The sequence below is a fragment of the Panthera leo genome, chromosome F3 (assembly GCF_018350215.1).
Source record: "Panthera leo isolate Ple1 chromosome F3, P.leo_Ple1_pat1.1, whole genome shotgun sequence".
Classification (NCBI taxonomy): domain Eukaryota; kingdom Metazoa; phylum Chordata; class Mammalia; order Carnivora; family Felidae; genus Panthera; species Panthera leo.
The window spans coordinates 65,414,014-65,433,959 of record NC_056696.1 but is presented as its reverse complement, the minus strand read 5'-3'; the positions used below and the strand labels follow the sequence as shown (position 1 = coordinate 65,433,959).

The window sequence follows — 19,946 nt, the reverse complement described above, 5'->3', positions numbered from 1 at the left end:
AGCCCGGTCTTCCGAGGGGCTTCCCACAGGTGCGGTCACCCCCTCTTGGTGAGTACCTAGTATTCACCCCACTCGGCTGAGGCCCCCTCCCATCCCATAGCAGGAGCACGAGCAGCGAGCAGCGTGGGGAAAGGAATGTCTGGGGCCCACGCAGCTGCGGCCAGCCCAGCACGGGTCCAGCCTCACATTCCACACCCCCAGCTCCCCAGGCCGTTGCTGAGTGGACGGGGCATCCAGGAGCCAGAACCCGCCTTCGCTCCACCCTCCTTCCCTGCTTCTCCCCCCCCCCCCACCCCCGGTGTCCGCTGTATCGACCAGCTCTTTAATCCCACAGACAACCCACTCCACACTTTGCGCAAGTCTCTTAGAAGTGCATGTTGTGTGTCACAGCGTCTCCGAGTGGAAAGTCACCTTACGATCACAGTCCAGCATGGATACTTCGACTTTACCTATTTACGTCACGGGGATCGTCCTGGTAGGTCAGTCTTGCTCTGTGAAACTCTGCTCCTAGTGAAGGGGAGCCTGTGAGCTGCGGGGCTGTGCATTGCACAAAGGACATTAAAATGATTGCAGGCAAGGCGTGGTTCCCAACGGAGACATCCACATCTGCGGGAGAAACTACCCTTCCGCTCAGACGCACGGGACTGAACAACTCCTCAATTCGTACATGGCTCGGAAGGACTGACCATGAGTCTCCTCGTTCCTCCGGCCCCCGAGGGCCCTCTCTGCCTCCTCTGTCCAACATGGGTAGCCCCTTTTCTGCACAGCTGTGTGAATGCAGGAAGTCCCTAAACTTCTCCGGGCCTTCCCTTCCTCATCCGTTCACCAAGGGGCATGAAGTAGGTAATCTGGAAGGTCGCTTACAATTCTCACACTCTTTCATTCTACGATTCCAAAAGCCAATGACTGCTTCGTATTCCCAGGGCCTAAAGTGCTGCCACACTGATACCGATGATGCAGAAAAGGGGAAAAGAGCCAGTAGGAAAAGAAGGTTGCATTCTCATTCGCTACCTCTTCATACCGTCTCCAAAACGGCTCTCTTCCTACCCTTGGTCTTTATCCCACGTGGTTACGGTAGAGGGTGGGGCCAGACCAACAGCCGTTAGAGAATTAAGTGAGGACAGGCAGACGGGGATCGCGGTGGAGAACCAGATGGAAAAGACGATTAGTTGGAGGCGCTTGGGAACTAATCCCCTATCCTGCCGTCCCCATCCCGCACCCCTGTCACTCCTGCGACACTAACCTGTCCTCTCTTAAGCCCAGCCAGATGATCTCTAAGGCTTCTCCTAGCCGCAAAGATAATACTCTTTAGCCATCAAGACCCTTTAGCCAGGAAAGCCTGATCCTTCCCTCTGAAGCCCCATTCTCTCTGAAAACACAGCCACTCTTTCTTTCTCTCTACGACTCAACTCATGCCAACCTGGTCCCACCACCATCTGAAAGGCCAGGCTCCCTTTCGGGCCTCTCCTCCTCTTGCATTCTGGTCTGCACAGGCTTCAACCACACTACTCTCTCCGTCGTCATCTCACAGAGACTTTTAAGATGTCAGGGAGTCACTGAAATAGGAAAGCAAGCAAGTCAGACAGCCCGTGATAGCCCCAAACTTCTGCAAGTAAGTCTAACTAACTCAGGAAACACGCAAGAGGCAGGCACAGCTCTTCCCCCAGATCACAGAGAGATTCTAGAAACAGAAAAACAGTGGGGCAGCGTTCTGACCACCTTGAAGGAGCTTCCCAGAGAATATGCACTGGCCTCTCTATCATCGGCTAACATTTATATGGAGCTTTACCAGTTACAAAGCACTTCCCACATCCTTGTCCTTGAATTACTAGGTGACAGACATCTAAGTCCATCACAGAGGGCTGGGAATGCCCATCTGAGAGGAGGAAAGATTACCCAAACATTAAGGATTAGCATGGTGAGGCACAGTGACCAGTGCAGAAAAGGGACTGACATCGGAGTTAGGAGACATGTACTCATGGTCTCACGGGACCAGAAGACGCTTCAGAGATCCTATCGCCCCTTAACCTAACCACCACTGTGTTTCCTACTGATGACTGGCAGTATAGCTTTGGGAGGGTAGTTAATCCACCTTGGACCTCAGCTGCACCTGTACAAGAAGGGGTTGGACCAAATATTTTTACAGAATCCTAATATATCTAAAACTCTTTGATTCGGAGAGTCTAAAATTTAGGAATATCCCCAACGCTAAGGCTGAGCAACGCTGACTTCGAGGGGCCTCTCTCTGAGATGCACCAAGACCCTTCCAGAGACACTCAGGTCACAAAGAATACGGCCAACCCCAGAGACGTGGGACTCTCTTCACCAAGCATGAACCCCCTGCCTCTCCCACCCATTCTATATATTGGCCTCAGGGACAAGAGCCACACTAGCCACTGAGGCATTGCTCCTGAAGGGGGCATCTTCCTGAGGGTCTGCAGATCAGACCATTCACCCAGGAACCTGACTGACTAAAACTTGAGAAGGAAGGGCACGGTCCTCTGAAAGATTAAGAAAAAAGAACAAATATTGGGAGGAAGGGGAGGACAGAGAGGATGAAGCGGGGCGGGGAGGGGGGACCCTCCGGAGTTGCTTTGTAGATGGCTTGGTTGGGCAAGAGTCTGAAGTGAAATCAGGTGTCAGAGGGGGAGTCACTTCCTGGACAGGGGACTGAGGGACTGCTGATCCCCGTGGCCTGGAGGTTTGCAGGAAGAAGCCTTTCAAGGGAAATTGCCCGGGGCCGCACACTGTTGCTGGACAGAGGACTAGGGGCTCTCGGGTCAGACGAACTAGGGACGTGTGTGTGTTTGGGAGAACGGTCAGGGTAACTGGCCACCCAAAGGGAGATGTCGCTGGGCACGCTGTTGATAGGGGATCCCCGGTCGCCAAAAGAGGGAGGGCGGGGCGGGAGGATCTCGGGCCGGTGGGCACGCCCTTGCCCGGGCCTGCAGTGGCCGCTCTCGCCAGCTGGCCCAAGGCCCTGCCCGGCTCCCCTCCCTCCGCCCCAAGCCTAAGAGGGGCGCGCGCAGGGTCCCACTGCTGAGCCAGCTCCCTCCCCGGGCTCGCCACCCGCGCCGGGCTGGCGGAGCTCCCGGGGGAGAAGGTGGAAGGCACCACGAGGGCGCGGAGGGGGTGCGGGAGGCGGGGGGAGTGGGGAATGCGGCAGCTTGGCCCCCCCGCGACCGGCCCAGCCCCCCGCCGCCCCCCCTCCACCTCCAACCGAATGGTTCGCTCCGAGCGCCCTATTTAATCCCCGCGACTGCAGCAGCGCCCGGCTCCCTCCCGGTCCCCGCCTCGGCCCCGGGCTCCGAAGCGGCTCGGGGGCGCCCGGTCGGCCAGCGTCGTCGCCCACCGCCTGCCCAGCCCCCCGCCCCCGGGGACCCAGGCTCGCCAGCGCGCGCAGCGGGGAGCCGGCCGGGACGCGCCATGGGGGGCCCCTCCGCCCTGCCCCTGCTACTGCTCCTCGCCAGCTGCGGGGCGCCCGGCGGGGCCAACCTCTCCCAGGACGGTGAGTTGGGGGTGGGGGCGCCGGGGCGGGGGCTCCGATCGCGGCGGGGCGGGGGCCGCCTGTGGGCTTTGTCTGGAAGCGGGGGTTCGGGTCGCCGCCGCCGCCGCCGCCGTTGTAGCCGGGCGGGTCCGTCCGGGCATCCGTGCCGCTGTGCACCTGCCATCCGCCTCGCGTGTGCGTGTGCACCGGGCCCGGGCGGCTCGCGGCCGCCCCGGGTCTGGCCGTGCGGCTGTCCGTGTGCGTGTGTCTGGGTGTGCGCGTCTGTGTTGGTGTCTGCCTGTGCGTTTGTGTGTCAGTATCTGTGTGTATGTCTGTGTCAGTGTGTGTTGGGGGCGGAGTGAGATCTGTCGCCGTTTCGGTCCGGGCGTGTGTCGGGGTTTGTGTATGTCTGGAGGGGCTGGGGAGCCGGTGCAGCCCCCCCCCAACTGCTGTATGCAAACATCGCTGCCCCCCCCCCGCCCGCCCCCACCCAAGGCGCAGCTCCGAGTGGGCAGGGAAGGGTCCTGGGTGAGGCTGCCGAGGGGGGCGTGGGCAAGGAAGGGGGGGGGGGCTTCTCCTTGGAGCAAAACAACAACACAGGGCGGGGGGTGGGGGGGGGGTGCCAGGATGGCAGTGTCCCTAGCGGTGGCAGCAGCTGGGAAAAGAAGCCCAGACAGGAGCGGAGGAGGTGGGGGAAGGTTGGGCAAAAGGAAGCATCAAGATATTTGGGAAGGAGGATGCCCAGAAAACCCAAGGCTGTCCTGGGCTAAGCATGGATTTTCCCAGATTTGGGGTGGGGTAGCTCGCCCAGCCCACTTTGCCCCAGGTGGGAACTCCAGCCTGCTCGGGTTTGTAAGGGTAAGAGACAAGGGAGAGAGTGGGGGGGAGCAGGGAGGCGGGGCCAGGGTGAGGGGACTTGGGGAAGAGCCCCTCCCGCCCAGGACCCGGCTATGTAGGTCAGCGCTGTGGGGGCCCCCTCAGCTTTCTTAAAGGCTGCTGACGGCTCATGGGGTGGCAGGGGACAGTTTGTGGGGAGCCCAGGAAGGGAGCCACGGCTCACAGCCTCAGGTCCCCGGAGGTGGGAGGGCAGGCAGTGGAGGGACTAACGGAATGCATCCTCAGACCAGTCAGAGGAGGGCTGGGCTGCGGTAGGGGGGAGAGGGGACGGGACCTCTGCGGAGCACAGGGATGTGGGGAGAGTGAGGGGGAGGGTGGTGGCTATGCCCGGCCAGATGCCAACGAAAAACAGAAAGAACCGCAGGGGAGGAGAAAGGGGAGGCGGCTCCTGGGCTGTGGACCCAGTGGCCAGCAGGGATGGGCACAGGGCCAGGGCGGGGCGGGGGTGGAGAGGGGAGGGGTTGAAGCTGGGGAGGATGATGTAAAGAATTTCATCTGAAGAAAACAGGCGAGCAGCCTGGGTGCTGGAGGAATCACTCCGTCTCCCCTGACCTCCGCTCTCAGGCCTGTCTGGGTCATGATAAAGGAGCTTCGGCCGGCGTGAGCACCCTGGGGGTCCATTCCCTAGGGCTGGCTGACTCCTTCCACCAGGTACCCATCAACAGCCTGAAGGGAGTCACCACTGAGACAGCAGCCCCTCCTCTGGGCAGAATCCCCCTTCCCCAGAGGACCACACTGAGGACCCTACTGGCTGAGGAGGTGAGGGGGGTGGTCCCAAGGGCCAGCCGGGTGCACGGCAAGGACAGGCTTCCGGGTTTATGTGCCCCAAGAAGGATCCTCTTCTAGGCCTTGACTTCCAGCTGCAGCCCCCGCCTTTTCATCTCGCTAGCTGCGTTCACCATAGACTGTGTGACCCAAACTGCACCTGCTGGGCAGTGGGGACTGACAGCCCCAGGCTGGGACCTAAACAGAAAGGAGTCACCCCAGAAAGCTGGGAGCACTCCAGCTCTGGATGTAAACACTGGAGAACAGAGTAAATCTATATCCTAGCCAAGTCTTTCTTCACCAACCACACGATTTCGTCTTGGCCCTCAATTTGGGGGCCCAGCCCTCACCCAGATGTAAGGTTGAGAGGAAGAGAAATCCTCTGTCCTCGTATTTATAAACACTTCCTAGCAGTGCTTGAGGGGGAAGAGGGGAAGGCACTAACTTTAGAATGGAGAATTTCCAGAGGAGAGGTTGGGAAGTCAGGGATGGGTGGGGAGGGAGGTCTGTTCCCGAGGCACAGTCAAATCGAGCCTCATTTTCCTCGTAGAGCATTATCTGTCTCGATAATGGACATCTGTTTGATGTGCAATGTCTCAGGACTTACTGATGTGGAAGACACACAGCCACACACGATCTTTATCTAAATGAATTCCACCTCTTAGTTTCCAGACCTAAGAAGGGCCTAAGAAGCTCTGATGTGGGAGGTGGGAGTACAGATTTGATGCCCATGGATGGTGGTCTGGACCACCAGGGTCCATTCTGGTCACCATTCTGACCAGGGTCATGCCAAAGATGTGCCCAGTGCCCCTGATGTGGCCTGGGTCCCCTGGCAGGGAGCCAGGCAGTACATAGCTTCCCGGATAATGTTTGCCCCAAACAAGGAGATGCGGTGTGAAAGTTTAAGGACAAGATACCCTAATACACTAATGTCTGAGTAGTCAAGGGTGTGTATGGAGTGGCTCTTTCTATGCAGAAAGAAAACAGACCTCATGTGCGGCTGGGGTATATAGCTCCCTAGGGTACAGCATCAGGTTTTTAGGGTTCCTAAAGCTGAACAGGGACTGAGAGGCTACAGAAGGGCAGCAGACGATCTCTGAACCTGACCGTGCATGCTGTGGCTAGAGGCCCAGGGCCACTTTGGACATTCGGTTTCCCACCTGCTCCTTCCTTCTCACATTCCTCCACTAGCACTGGTAGAGGCTGGCAATTCCAGGTTTGCTGGATACGACACCTGTGAACTTCATGTGTCCTGTGCTGAGCTCTGGTAAGCTCAACATTCAACACTGTGCACAGCCTTCCTTGGGTTCTTCCTTGTCAACTTATTTCCAGCACCCTGTGGGTTGACCTAGCACAGAGCTGATGGGTGGACAGCCTGCTTTGCTTCAGCTCATAGCAATTCAACCTTGTCCCGCACTGCCCCATACATGAATATCTTTCCCTTTCCAATGACCTTCCGTCCACTGCCATCCATTCTTCGGCCCCCTGGCCAGGTGCCCAGCGGAGAGCTCATGCCCAATGTGCCAAGAAGTCCAGCAGGCGTTCACTCTAGAGCTGCCCACGGGTCTGCCTGGCAGGCCTGTACCATCCTGCTTCTTCCTTCTTACAGCTGTAACCGTTCTGTCCCCATGCTCTTCCTGGTTGCAACTCTAGCCCTCGGGAAGGACAGATGTGCTCTTCCCGGCACAGAGAAGTTGAGGCCTTCAGAGAGACCCCGGTACAGCAGAACTTAGCTAACTCCACGCAGAACCAGTCTGTCTGACCAGGGCCCCAAGCTGTGGCTCACTCACTGGCTACCCAGAGCCACACCCAGAACTCTGCCCTGAGCCTGAGCTCTCTCTGGGGCCAAGAAGCACTACTGTTTTACGGGGTTCCTTCCAGGACAGTGGTTTTCTCACTTTTATTTTTAAAGATGTGAAATTCCTTCATCACACAAGTAAAACAGACCAAAGGAGAATTACTCTTGCTGAAAGACAGAAGACAAACCTGTAGCCCTTTCACCCTTCTCCCTGCACCCGCCCCCCCCCCCCCCACGAACACTGCCTAAAATCCCTATGCCCTGGGGCTCTGCCACACCCAGCCTGGGGTCCTCCGCTCTAACCTGACAGCAAGGGAGCCAGCTCGCTGGCCTCAGGCTCTCTCTCTCCCTCCCTCTCTCTCTCTCTCTCCTTCCTCTCCCAACTGAGGAAGACTGGAGACCCAAGTCTAATTTCAAGAGTGCCTTGTTGGAGATATTCCCTGCTCAGTTGGAGAGTGACTCACAGTTCTGCAGCCATAAAATTCCACAGATGGCATCTTTTTGGTGTTCTGGTCACTTTGAAACAGCAGACTGGGTAGCTGTGTGATTGCTCTGTAAACCCCTAGATTTGATTTGGGGACTCCTTGCTCATACACCTTGCTTGGAGTCCACATGATATGCAGAACGGGACCAAAGGCTGCCTGTCCTTCCTTAAGTCATATGCTAGGAATAATATCTTCATAGTCATCGCCAGAGAGCCCTGAGGGGCTGTGAGTAGTCACATTCTTTGTTGTTTCCTGCTCCGGTAGACTGCACCCTGGCTCTACAATCTCTGTTTTGTCATCTGCTTCTGAGTAACAGAATATCACCCAAGGACAGTAACCTGGGTTCCAGATTCTCCAGGAAAGCAACTGGTGGCCTGGACTACCTCCTTACTGACTACTGAGTGAAAAATCCCCAGGGCGTTAGAAAGTTTGGGTAATTGTATCTTCGCCTTCCATCCCTCATGTTAAAATTTAGCATTTCCTGATTCACCATTGGCTATAGGCCCATATACTGGAACATTTTGTTTCCTGGATGAAGTCATGTCCTAAAGGTCTATCCATAAACTCTGACAATAGCAATCCCCATGGGAATGCTTATGAGCGATCAAGAGAAACAGACCATCAGAAAAAGAGCCTGGAGAGGCAAGCCATCAGAGAAAGATTCGGGTCTCTAAAAACTCCATCAAATTAACAATAAACACTCCATATGTAACTGTAAAGCAAAAAAAAGAATAAGTCTCAGAGCCAAAGGCCAGCCCCCTCCTCTAGGATCAGCAGTAGTGATGAGTCTTTACAAAGTCAGAACCAGCTGATGTTCAGGGTTCCTATAACCCGAGAAAAACCCAACCCAATCCTGTTATAACTAGCCCTGAGAAACCAAGATTTCCAGAGTCTTGAACACATGAAACCGTTGAGATTTTTGCAAAATAGAGGCTTAGTAAAGCTACATATTCTTCATTGAAGGAACAAGTACTGAAGAGAGAACCATTTGCCCCTTTACCAAAATTCCTCTAAGTGTGAAGAGACTGACCAAATGTCCCAACTAATGTCCCAAAGACAAATGCCTTCTTAAGAGGACTGATCCACCCCTCTTTTCCATGCACGATGAAGACTGGACTATTCACAGCAATTGTGGGTGCTTCAAGGCACACTGACTTTGATACACCTCATACCCCATCTGGTGATAAGCACACTTTGATTTTCTCATGCCCTAGTGTCTCTGAGGAGACACAGATTTTGTGGCACTATTTCCCTAATTAGAAGAGATACTGGTTAAGGCAAATGAAAACCCCCTCCACCACCACTAATACCTACGTAATTGTCGTAATTACTAAGGTACATGTTGACAAACTCAGTCTCGTGGCAGTCTTCACTGTTTATATAATTTTGGGTGTATATGTGACAGGTTCAAACAAAGCACTTAAGGAGGCCTTTTAGAGCAAGTGATGGGTATAGCATGATCCTAACAGTAGTCCTGATGTCTGTTCTTTCAGTTTGACTCCTGGAGAGCTAGTGCCTTAACCCATGATCCCTGTTCCCTGCTCTTTGCAGAACAAACTGGAGCTTTGAGCTCTCCATGGTGCTAACCCCCCACAAGCCACCCCAGGCCCTTCTTGCTGCTCTCCGTGGTCCTGCTCTCCCTCCACCCATCATGATCTCCACTCTCTAAGGTGCAGCTCCTTCCCTCCCCCACCAGGAGCACACACGTGAACCTGGCTATGATCCCTGACCTGCTCGACTAGAAAGAGGGGAACAAGCCTTGAGATATAGATATGAAAGGTCCTCACAACCATTTATACAGCTGTAGGAAGGGGACAGAACGAGCAAGTAATACTGAGGTTGAGAAGATGTGCTGTTTGAAATGCTCAGGAGACCAGGGCCTACAGTGACCTCAGATGGCCTCCGAAGAACTGGATGTTCCACCATAAATGGAGTCACAAATTAAAAACAGAACTACACATAGTTATGTTTGAGATTGACATGGTATTGCTCATAATCTGGTGTACCACATATACCCTATAAATGTGGAATGCAAAATGAGCCCTACTCAATTTGTTAAGTATGCCCTTCTTAGCCTGATGACCAACACAAACTGTCCTTTCATGGTGCTAATTTTCTCTTTTCCTTCAACCTTACCAGTAAATATAAAGATAATACACACTCATGGGTTATCTGAGTAGATAACAGAGGACTTTAATATATGAGACACATCGGAAACAAATATCAAAACCCTGACTCACGCCCCCCCATCTTTACAACCATCTTGTACAGAACTAAATGGCTTTAAATACAACCATCCTACCCCAGAGTCCAAGTCCTTGGCCGAATCTCAGGAAGCGCATCTTTAAACTGGACTCTGCTACTCTTTTGGGGTATCTGCCAATAAGCTGATGACGTCAAATGCGGCAAGGAGCCGAGAATGCTCAGCCCCTGCCAGTCTGAGACTAGATAGCCTGTAACATCAGAACTACACACGCTGATCTTCCCCTAAATGTTGATTTCCCTGTATCAATTTCTTAGTCATAGTTCGTATAAGAGTTAACACTTGTGAATGACCTCCAGCAGAATCCAGTTGGGGGGCAGGCTTCCAAGATGAATCTCCAGGGCCCTTCTTCCATTTCCTCCTGTGAAACAAGGAGAAACTTCATTCCTCAAGGACAGGTAATGGAAGTGATTTATCTCCATGAGCGAGCCTTCAGGAAGACAGACTTTGGGTTACAGTAACAGCTGGAGTATCTCCTATCTACTCTTCTCCCTGAGCCCCCTGTTCTCATGAACAGCAGACATGTTTCAGAAAGGATTCTAACGCAGGTCTTCCAACATTTTGTTTCAAAATGCGTATCATTCTTCTACGTGAGCTCTTACCTCTGGGATTCCTTAACCCTCTCATCTCTCTGTCTCCTGGAGATCTCCAGGAGAATGATAAGAAGCTAAATAATACAAGGAACTAAAACGTAGTCTTCTCTAAGGGTTTATTTTCCCTTACCCCAGCTAGACCTGCACTAATTGTGTATTGATTGCTAATTATAAGCACCTTTGGCTCATCTACTTCCAGTTCAGGGTCAGAAGGGTCAGAAGCATCACCTTGCCCTAGGGAAAAAAAAGAAAAAGAAATGAAGGCTGCTATCTCAGCCATTCATCTCCAAGCTAACCACTACCTAGCTCTGTACTTCCTTCATGTAATCCCGGATATTAGCAAGGCAGGCTGGAGAACGAGTACTTCCAATGCCAGATTTCCTTGTGAATATGCAGATCCTAGCTTCCTACATTTATTTGTCTTCTTCTGTTGCCCAGATTCTTTGCTTCCAATCCTGACTCTAGAATTCCAGCCAAACCCTCAGACAGGGTACAAAAGCTCCAGAGGGTGAACAGGTTTCTTGAGTCTCTAACTTAAATACCTGAGACTTCTTAGAAACCCAGCAAGACTCTAATAAATACATCGGTGACAAGTAACCTGAGACTTAGCATGGCCTAGATCAACCTCTGAAGAGCCCAGGGCCAAGTTCTCCTGTTATTATGAAACGATGGGCCAGTTTGGCCATCTGCTCCTAATCATTTGTCCTTCGGCAAATGCAAAAATGACAGGACAATTGTACTCATTCTTACTCTTACTCTAATTCCTCAAGATGATGAAATCTTTCCAAAGATGTATTATATGTTTTCTCCTCTCATCCCTATCCTATCATCTCAAACAAATATAAAAACCACCACCACTAAGCCCCTGGGCCTCACATATTCTCATTTATCCTCCACGGCTGCTTCATGCCAACTCTCTTCTGGTTTCCAAGCCCTGGAGTCCAGTGTCAGTGACAGATGGCCTGAGCCTCAGCCCTGGGGAGAAAAGGATTCTGTCCCTCTCCTGGGGAGTCTGAGCAGAAGAGGGAGCTTGAATTCTGCTTTGGGGAGAATCTCTGAGTTTAAGCCATATGGTTTTCTGGAAGTCAGGGGTTCTGACTAATAATGGGCTTGTGAAAAGGGCTCTGTATCTGGGTCATAAGAAAGGCTGTGTATTTGTGTCAGAAAAAAAAAATAAAAACAGATATGAATAGTGAAAGCTGTAGCCTGTCATGTGTGTTGAGGGGCACAGGCTGAATGAGAAAGAGGGTAACTAGGTTGGGATGTATACACATCTTGGAGAACAAAGTTGAGTACATACCCTCGTCAGAGAGAAGATACTCAGTGAAGGCTTAAGAAAAGAACAGGAGATCGGTGGGTCCCCATTCTGGGGACTGTGAGGTCTGCAGACTCAGAAGAAAGTGTCTGTTTCACAGAAGTGTTAGAATCCCCCAGGAAGGCACAAAGTAAGGCTAATCGGACAATGTGCCACCCTCTGGAAAATACATTTTTTAGGTGAGAAACGGGAAAGGGAAGAGACTAAATCTGTTAGGATGAGGGAGGGGGCTGGAGCGGTGTAGGCGTGTGGTGCAGAGCACGGTTTTCTTTATGTCACGCTCCTCACCGCTGCCCTGAACCTGCCATCCACACCTCGACTCTGATCACCCAGTGAAGGGAAACGGTAAAAACAAGTCCGTAAAACCAGATCCAGCAGAGATGAATCCTTTCTTGCCTGACTTCTAACAAATTAAACTTTTTCACAGCATTGTTTCCCCCCACACACACCAAGCCATCAGCCTGAAATATCTAAAGTAGGACATAACGAGCAAAGCAGATAAGTTGAGCCTGTTGAGAAAGGGGGTCCATCCACGCCCTTGAGCAGGCACGGAGGGTCTGCGGCCGGGACTGCGGTCTCTCCTCCCCAGGGCGCCCACTCTGTTTCTCCCCCATGCCCCTGCCCTACTTTGCCCCTTCCCAGTTTACGGGAAAGCCCCTTACCTTCCCGTAAACATATTTTCCCATGAGCTAGACAGAATTCTGCCTTCACTTACCCCACACTGCCTCTGTTACATTTCCTTTCCCAAGCATTTTCTAAGATGGGAGAATGTTTCCCAGTTCTACGCCAGCAAGGTAAATTTAGGGAAGGAGCGTGAAGTGTCTGCGCTTGGTTCAGGGGGGACGTGTAAGAGTTCAGACCAAGTCCGGCTTCCTGACTGCTGCATTAGCATGCAGACCCCGGGTCGCACCTGTCCTGATGTCTGTGTGTGTGAGCGGGAATGAGGAGGTGGGGTCAAAGGGCGCTCCGAAAACGGCTCAGAGCTACCATCCACGGGAATGATGTCATGCCCCGCCTTCCGAGCTGCACAGACCCCGGCCCCCTGCACAGACCCCGGCCACTCTCCCCCAAGCTCTTCCTGAGACATCCTCTTTGCTCTGCCCCATCCCCTCCCAGCCTCTTAGTGCAGAACACTAGACGCTTGTCCAGAGAACACAGCCTAGTCCCGGAAGGACGAGAGCTAAGGCTGGGAAGGGGCTCTTTGGGGATCAGATCCCCTTCCTCTCTGTTCCCAACTGCAGTTCTTGCTACAACACAGTATTGGCTACAGAGGGGCTTGTTTTGGTTGGGGGCCAGCCCAGGGCTCCCTCCCAGTGCTAATGCACCGAGAACACTGACTCAATAGCAAATCAAAGCAACAGCTGTCCCCACCTCCTTCTCTGCCACCCACTTCTCAGTCTCCGCTCCTCGGAATCTTAACTAAGCCTCTGAGGGGCCCCCTCAGCCTACCACAAGCCCACTTCTGCCTCCAGATTATTCTCTCTCCTCAGCTCCAGAATAGGACACGCTCCTCTGCTTTCTCCTCTCTTGGAGCCGGTTCCCTCCGCACGGTCAGCTCAGCATCCCGCAGCCGGCCCCACCAGATGCCAGCACACGCATGCGCACACAGCCTGTCCTCAGTCAGCCTTTTTAACAGCTCCGGGCATGGCAGTGCCTTCTGCCCCTTGCTGTCCTCTTTTGTGAGAGCCGGAAGCGGCCAGTCAGGCCCTGAGTCTGTGAAGACGCCCTTCTTCACAGCTGCAGGAGCCCCCACCCCACCTCACTCCGCCTCTAACCTGCCTGGCACTTAGGAGCATTTCCCTCCCTTGAGGTCTGGGGTCCTGGGGGGCCTCACTGCAATACACAGAGCCCTGGGGAGCGGGGGGTGCGGGGTATATGTCACTGAAAGTAAAATCATACTAGCTGACAACTTAACCTCTGAATTCATTGGCCCATAAGGCTGCTATCAAATGACAGGAACCACGGGAGATGGGCTTCTAACCACGGCTCCCAGACACTGCCTGTGTGACCTTGCACGAGTTCCCTAACCTCTCTGAGCCGTGGTTTTCCTTCTTTATTTCTTTTTAAGTTTATTTATTTATTTTGAGAGAGAGAGGGTGGGGGAAGAGCAGAGAGAGGAGGACAGAGAGAAAGAATCCCAAGCAGGCTCCCCGCTGTCAGGGCAGATTTCAACGTGGGGCTGGGTCTCACATACCGTGAGATCATGACCTGAGCCGAAATCAAGAGTCAGACGCTCAACCCATTGAAGTGTCCCTGATTTTTCTTCTTTAAAATGAGATTTGCGGGGCACCTGGGTGGCTCAGTCAGTTAAGTATCTGACTTCAGCTCAGATCATGATCTCACAGTTCGTGGGTTCAAGCCCCACATCGGGCTCTCTGCTGTCAGTGTCGAGCTCTCTTGGGATCTTCTGTCTCCTTCTCTTTGCCCCTCCCTTGCTTTCTCTCCCTCCCTCTCTCTCTTTCTCTCTCTGAAAAATAAATAGACATTTAAAAAATGAGATTTGCCCTGGATGCTACCTCGCATTCTTATCGGCTATAAAAGTCTATGCTTCTAAGAATGATAGAGGGGAAATATTTGGGGGAAAATTAGGCATAACAGAAGGAGGAGAGGAATAACTGAAGTGTGGCAGTAGGGAATCAGAAAGGATATCAGTTCCGTCCTCCGTCTGATGGAATCAAAAAGATCTTAGGATTACCCACCTCTGGCCATTAGGGGTCAGTAGAAAATGACCAGACATGCAAATTGATGGCTGGGTTTTCGGAAATAGACAAAATATATTTATTCATGACATATCGAAGCTCGCTACTTTTTTTCTAACATTCGGATACAGCAAAACATTTGGAATAACTACATTTGTTTGGGGTGGGGTTTTGTTTGTTTCTTTTGGGGGGCTTTTTTGGTTTTAGTGAAAAGAGGGTTAACACACAGATAAGCTTTTTGTTTTAACCCCACCCTTACGCCCACCGCAGGCCAGCTAGCCAACTAACCCAAAGATTCCCTCCTCCTCATTCAGCCTGGAAAAGCTTAGCCACACACCATTCCAAGCCCAGGAAACAAAAGCCTTTCATTTTCAACGACCTGGTTAGGAATGAACCAAAAGGCATCTATCTGCCAACATTCAGCAATAAACCTACTGGAGCCTGGATCAGCCCCTTCCAAGCCCGAATCTCTAATAGTGCAGGATTCCTGGTTCTGTATGTCTGAACCTCGTGGCCACGCTTCACCAAGCCACGGGGCAAATCAGCCCGACAGGCCCCACTTCTAGTGAAGGCTCTGTTCCCCACCTCTAGTTACCATCTATTTTCACACAGATCCCGCGTGCCTCCCGGGACAGTAAAGCAAAGCTGAGAGAATAGTGCCTTCCAGGCCTGGGAGGCTGCCAGGAGCCAGAGGGAACGGAGATAAACAAGGCTCCAGGAGGAAAAGCCAGACAGCAACAGAAAGTACGGAGGGAGGCAACAAGGAGAGAGGTCCCAGGGGCCCAGCCAGAGAGAGGGTGGAGGGAAGGCCTAGGTGAGGGAGGCCGCGGGTCGCTGCAGCGGGGCCGAGCTCTGAAGCTCTGAAGCAAGCCTGAGCTCCAGCACATGTGAGCTGAGCTGGGACACCCCTCAGGAGATCCTGCAGCCTGTGAGGGGCCAGAGGCCCCTCCCCCAAGGAGCAACAGAACGAGCAGGAAATACACCTGGAAAGACAGACAGTCCCAATTGACAGAGTAACTCCCACCGCTTGGGGCCCCAGCTTCTGCCCGACTGCGCCGTGGCACGCTCGTGGCACACTCGGGGCACACTCGGGGCAGGACAGTTAGAAAGGGATGGAAGGCAGAAGCGAGAGAGCAGAATCCCCAGCAGCCGCGAGAGCAACTCGCGAGTCGAGTAAAAGTTAAGAACGAAAAGAGTGCCTTGTCTGATCAGGGTATCGTGTTCCAAAGTGACGCTCCCCAGATCTTGGAGTGAGCACCTAAGTCAGGGCTCCGCCGGGATTGGCCCACCGTCCTCCCAGTGCAGAATCAGATGCTCACAGTTAAGGAAAACGTGGCTCTGGGCAAAGAGAAAAGCTCCAGGGGCCGAGTTCCGTGATTTGGCCACGCCCGTTCTCTTCTGCGTGTGAACCAAATGTACACAGGGATTCACCACGTAGCTCAGGTCAGGGACGAATGAGAGCAAGATCACCCGGCCCGGGGGGGAGGAGGGGGCGGTGGGGGGCAGCGAAGGGTGTAGGAAAACGATCCTAAAAGTGGGTCCCCTCAGTATTTTGGGCCACAGCCCCCAGCGTGTTTTTCCCTTGGAGATAACACTCCTCCACCCACCTGTCATGGTAGTCGTGAGGAATAACAAGTAGGCTGGGACGCAGAGTATTTTTAACTCTGGAGTTACAGAAATGCTGAGTCACCATCACCATCATCATCACCATCACCATCATCAACTCCTACTCGGGGAGCTGGCTTTCTCTCATCAGGGAAGTGGAGCTCTGGACCCAGGCACCAGCAAGGCCAGCAGCGGTCACACGAGAGAGCTCCGTCCCTGTCCCAGCACCCCGCACGTGCACCTGTGACCATGTCACAGGCCAAAGGGCAATGCACCGTAGGTTCCCACAGCAGGCGTGCAGGGGAGACATGAACCAAGCAATCAGGGGGTAGCTACACTGGCACCTTTTCAAAGACTTCCCTCCCAGCATCACTTAGAGTGGAGACACGCTACGTTTTCATTCATTCGTGTCGCTCGTCTATTTATTCAACAAATATTTCTTGAGCACTTACTATATGCGAGGCATGTGCTATGAGCACAACACGAGTCACGGGTGTTTTCAAGGGCATATCAGTAAGTCTCCAACAGCCGCCTCGGCGGCTCTTAATGGGAACAATCAATCAGAAGGACATGGAGGGGGGGATGAAAGGGCTACTTTGTCCTTTAAAATACCACGAGTCCTAAAGATACTGGAACGCTTGGGTAAATAAACCAAGAATTAAGGAACCCCCAAGGCAACTGAGGGCAAACAAGACACTCTTTTTGTCTTCAGCCCAGACATCAGACTGCTAGGAAAACGTGAGGGGATTCCGTTAGCTTTAACTAAACACATCTGCTGCTGGGTTAACTGAGAAGTCCCCCGTTGTAAGGCTCTTAGGGGTGAATGAAGGATCCCCCAGAGGTATAGATGAAGACACGTGAAGAAACCCGATTAACAATGACATTCAGTGGGCACAAATCATCCTATCACCACACAAGCGTCCGTGCCCATCTCGCTACACTTATTCTGCTCGATCGCAGGCAAGCAGTGTGAATACTGCTTAGGTGACCCGCCCCTGGCCAGCGATGGCAGAAAGGAACCTTGACCCCATAACTCCTGCACCACCAGGACCACACACGCGAAATGCACGCTTCTGCAGAGGGCGGTGGTGCAGCAAAGCTGTGCAGAGAGTCTGGGCTTTGCAGTCGGAGGGGTCTAAGGTGGACAGCCATCCCATCCCCACGCTCTCCGGCTCCATCATATGGACGAGTTACTGAACTTTTCGAGTCTTAGTCAACTCATCCTTCACATGTGCATAATAACACCTGTTAAAAGGGTTGTTCTGGATAATGAATATAGAGCCCTAACTTGGATCTTGAAACACACAAGGTGATCAGTAAATATCGATTCGCACCAGAGCACAACATTAAAGTTTTCTAGGGCTTCAGCCTCTGGATGATCCACCCTCTTCCTTGTCCTGTTTCTTCCTATCCTGTTTGGTTTTTCTGTTTCCTCTCCACTGGCAGATGCTGAGCCTAGTTCTTACAATAGAAGATGCCAATCACCTCTGATTCATTTAGTAACGATGTATTTATTAAGCACCTTCTATGTGCAGCATGCTGCATTAGGGGCAGTACTGAGCGCAGAGACGAACGGATGTCAACCCTACCTGCAGAATCTTTATCACTTAAGAGGGAAGCCAAACTTGGAGCACAACACAGAGTGATGCATAATTTAAGACGAGTACATAAAGTGTTGTAAGTCAGAGGAACCAGAAAGTGTTTCCATCTGGGACAATCAGGGAAGACTTCTCAAAGGAGATGCCACACAGAGTAGGTTTTAAGCACGGGAAGAGCTTAACGCAAGGAAGGGTGGGGAGCATTATCAGCAGGGCTATGGCAAGAAAGGAATGTAGGCAGGAAAGCCAAGGGTTTCTAGAAAGACCTCAGAATGGCATCATGTCTGGGATACGGGTGGGGTAAAGGAAAGACAAAGCTGAAGGGCATGGTCACATCAGACTGTCCAGGATCTTGAAGGCCAGGCTAACACATCTGGATGTGACCTGCAGACAACGGGAAGGCTTGTAAGCAGGAAAACAATAAGGCACATTTGGCTGGAATTCTCCTCACTGCTTTTCCCTGCGAGGAGCCTGGGCGCCCCTCACTGGTGGCTCTGTGGTCCAGGGTCTGCATTTCCTTCCAATGACCCTGCCTGAGCAGAACGTTCGCAAATTCCACGGCAAAGGCCATGCCACCCTTTCAGAGCGCTCCAGAGTTCTGCCTTCCAGTCGGGAGTCCATTGGAGGAATTTATGCTGATGTCATAAATGGCCGGCACAGTCTGAACCCAGAGGCCCAAGACTTGCGCAGCCCAGGTCGTAACTTCTGCTAGTTACCCATGTTTCTGTTAATAGCATTGCAATCGCTCGTCCACCACCGGGAGAGTGGCCATTCAGAATTTATCATTACAGGTGTACAATCTTATAAACCCAGTGAGAAAACTTTCAGGCATACCACCCGATAGGTTTCAAGAGGAGACGTGAGATCATAAGTCCCTTTCAGAATTAGAGGGAGAAATATCATCCCAGCAGGGAAAGAAAAGAAAAAAGAAAAGAAAAGAAAAAAAAAGAAAAGAAAAGAAAAGAAAAGAAAAGAAAAGAAAAGAAAAGAAAAGAAAAAAGACAAGACAAGACAAAACACCTAAAACAGCTCTCTCTTCATCAAGTTCTTAAAACATGCTACAAACCGGACTGGAGTGAATTCCACGGACATCTGGATGATAGATGCCATTTATCGGAGACTATTCCTTTTAGTGATCAGTCCCCTCACCTGAACAATGGAGTCTGCTCTGAATGCCCCACCTGACCACTTCAGGTGTTCATCCTATACAGGGGAGAAGATGCCGGCAAAATGTAGGAGGAGGGGAGAGATGAGAAAAATATATGCAGGGAGAAAAGCAACTGAGGAGAAGGCAGCCAGAGAGTACAGACGAAAGAAGGAATGCGGAGTGGGGACTGAGTCCACACTGTGGGCAGCCCCTCCTCTGCCTGAGGGGGAACAGCGGAGCACAGCCCCAGGAGTGACAGATGAGCCACCAGGCCAGAGCCCATCGAAGGCGCTGAGAGGCCTAAGGTCACTAAGAGCTGAAGACACAAAGGTGAATAAGGTCGGTGGGTCGGTGGGTCGGGCCCCAGCTGTTAACCAGCTGGAAGTTTAGACCAGGTTTAGCCTGATAGGTAAACAAGTGACGGCAACACAATGGGTGGAAATGCCACACGAAGAAAAGAGAGCTGTTGAAAAGGCTTTGAGAGCCCCAAGGGAGGCAGAGCATTCTTGAGGGGTGTGCTGATCCAGTCCCCGGATCCCTCAAGACCTCCTCTCTACGAAGCGATTCTGTCGAGTTGCCTGGGCCTCAGGGTTGTTTTGACATTAAATGAACTCGGGGCTGAAGACCCATCCTGCAGACTGAAGGTCCTGTGCCAAAGTAGGAGATGCCTATGCGCCCCCCGCCCCCCCCCTCCCCCCCCCCCCCCCCCCCCCCGCCGCCCCTGCCACCGTTCACGTGCGCAGAGGCCTGGCTAGCGCTTCCTTTGTGCCCAGAGAACCGGTCCTGGGGGGCTGAGCACTGAGCCCTCCCCGGCTTCTCCCAATCCACTCCACCATCCCAAGCTTTAGTGCAGCCAGTCTGGCTCTCCACCGTGTGTCCACGCGCCCCCAAACACGCAACCTGGAAAATAAAGAGGCAACACTCACCAGCGTCAGGGTGCCTGCAGCCTCGATGTCCACGCAAGGCGGCGGAGTCGCTGCTGCTTCTCAGGGCCCCTGAGCGGCCACCTCTCCTTCGGGCACCCTCAGCCTTCTAGCCTCTCTTCACCAGCACTTCGCGCGCCCCCTTTGCTGCCTGCTTCTCGCTAAGGGTCCCCGGTTTCCTGTCTTCTGTACTTCCCCCTCCCAATCCTGAACGCTTCCCCTGCTGGAGGAGAGTCTTTTCTCAAATCTCCTGGAGGATGTGTGTGGCGGTGGGGGAGGCCGGCGGTGACCCTCTGAAGCTCTCTCTCGGGGTCCTAGCCCAGTTTCTCCCCCTAGCCTCCCCTTCCCTCCCCTCCCCTCCCCTCCTCCTC

The 19,946-nt window shown here is 52.9% G+C and overlaps 1 protein-coding gene and 1 long non-coding RNA gene across 3 annotated transcripts in view; one reads left to right on the top strand and one right to left on the bottom strand.

Annotated features, from left to right (window-relative positions):
• Positions 1 to 3,422: 3,422 nt before the first annotated feature.
• The window catches only part of CADM3 (cell adhesion molecule 3), a 29,271-nt gene continuing 12,747 nt past the window's right edge, over positions 3,423 to 19,946 (top strand). For both annotated transcript variants that reach the window (XM_042926016.1, XM_042926017.1), the window contains exon 1: positions 3,423 to 3,508. In XM_042926016.1, the coding sequence (XP_042781950.1) occupies positions 3,427 to 3,508 (82 nt within the window). In that variant the 5' untranslated portion in view covers positions 3,423 to 3,426. The remainder of the gene's footprint in view (positions 3,509 to 19,946) is intronic.
• On the bottom strand, positions 9,650 to 19,902 carry LOC122212245. The gene is made up of 3 exons (XR_006199070.1): positions 19,579 to 19,902; positions 10,467 to 10,522; positions 9,650 to 10,056 (listed from the first exon to the last, which is right to left on the bottom strand). It is a non-coding gene; the product is annotated as an uncharacterized LOC122212245 (long non-coding RNA).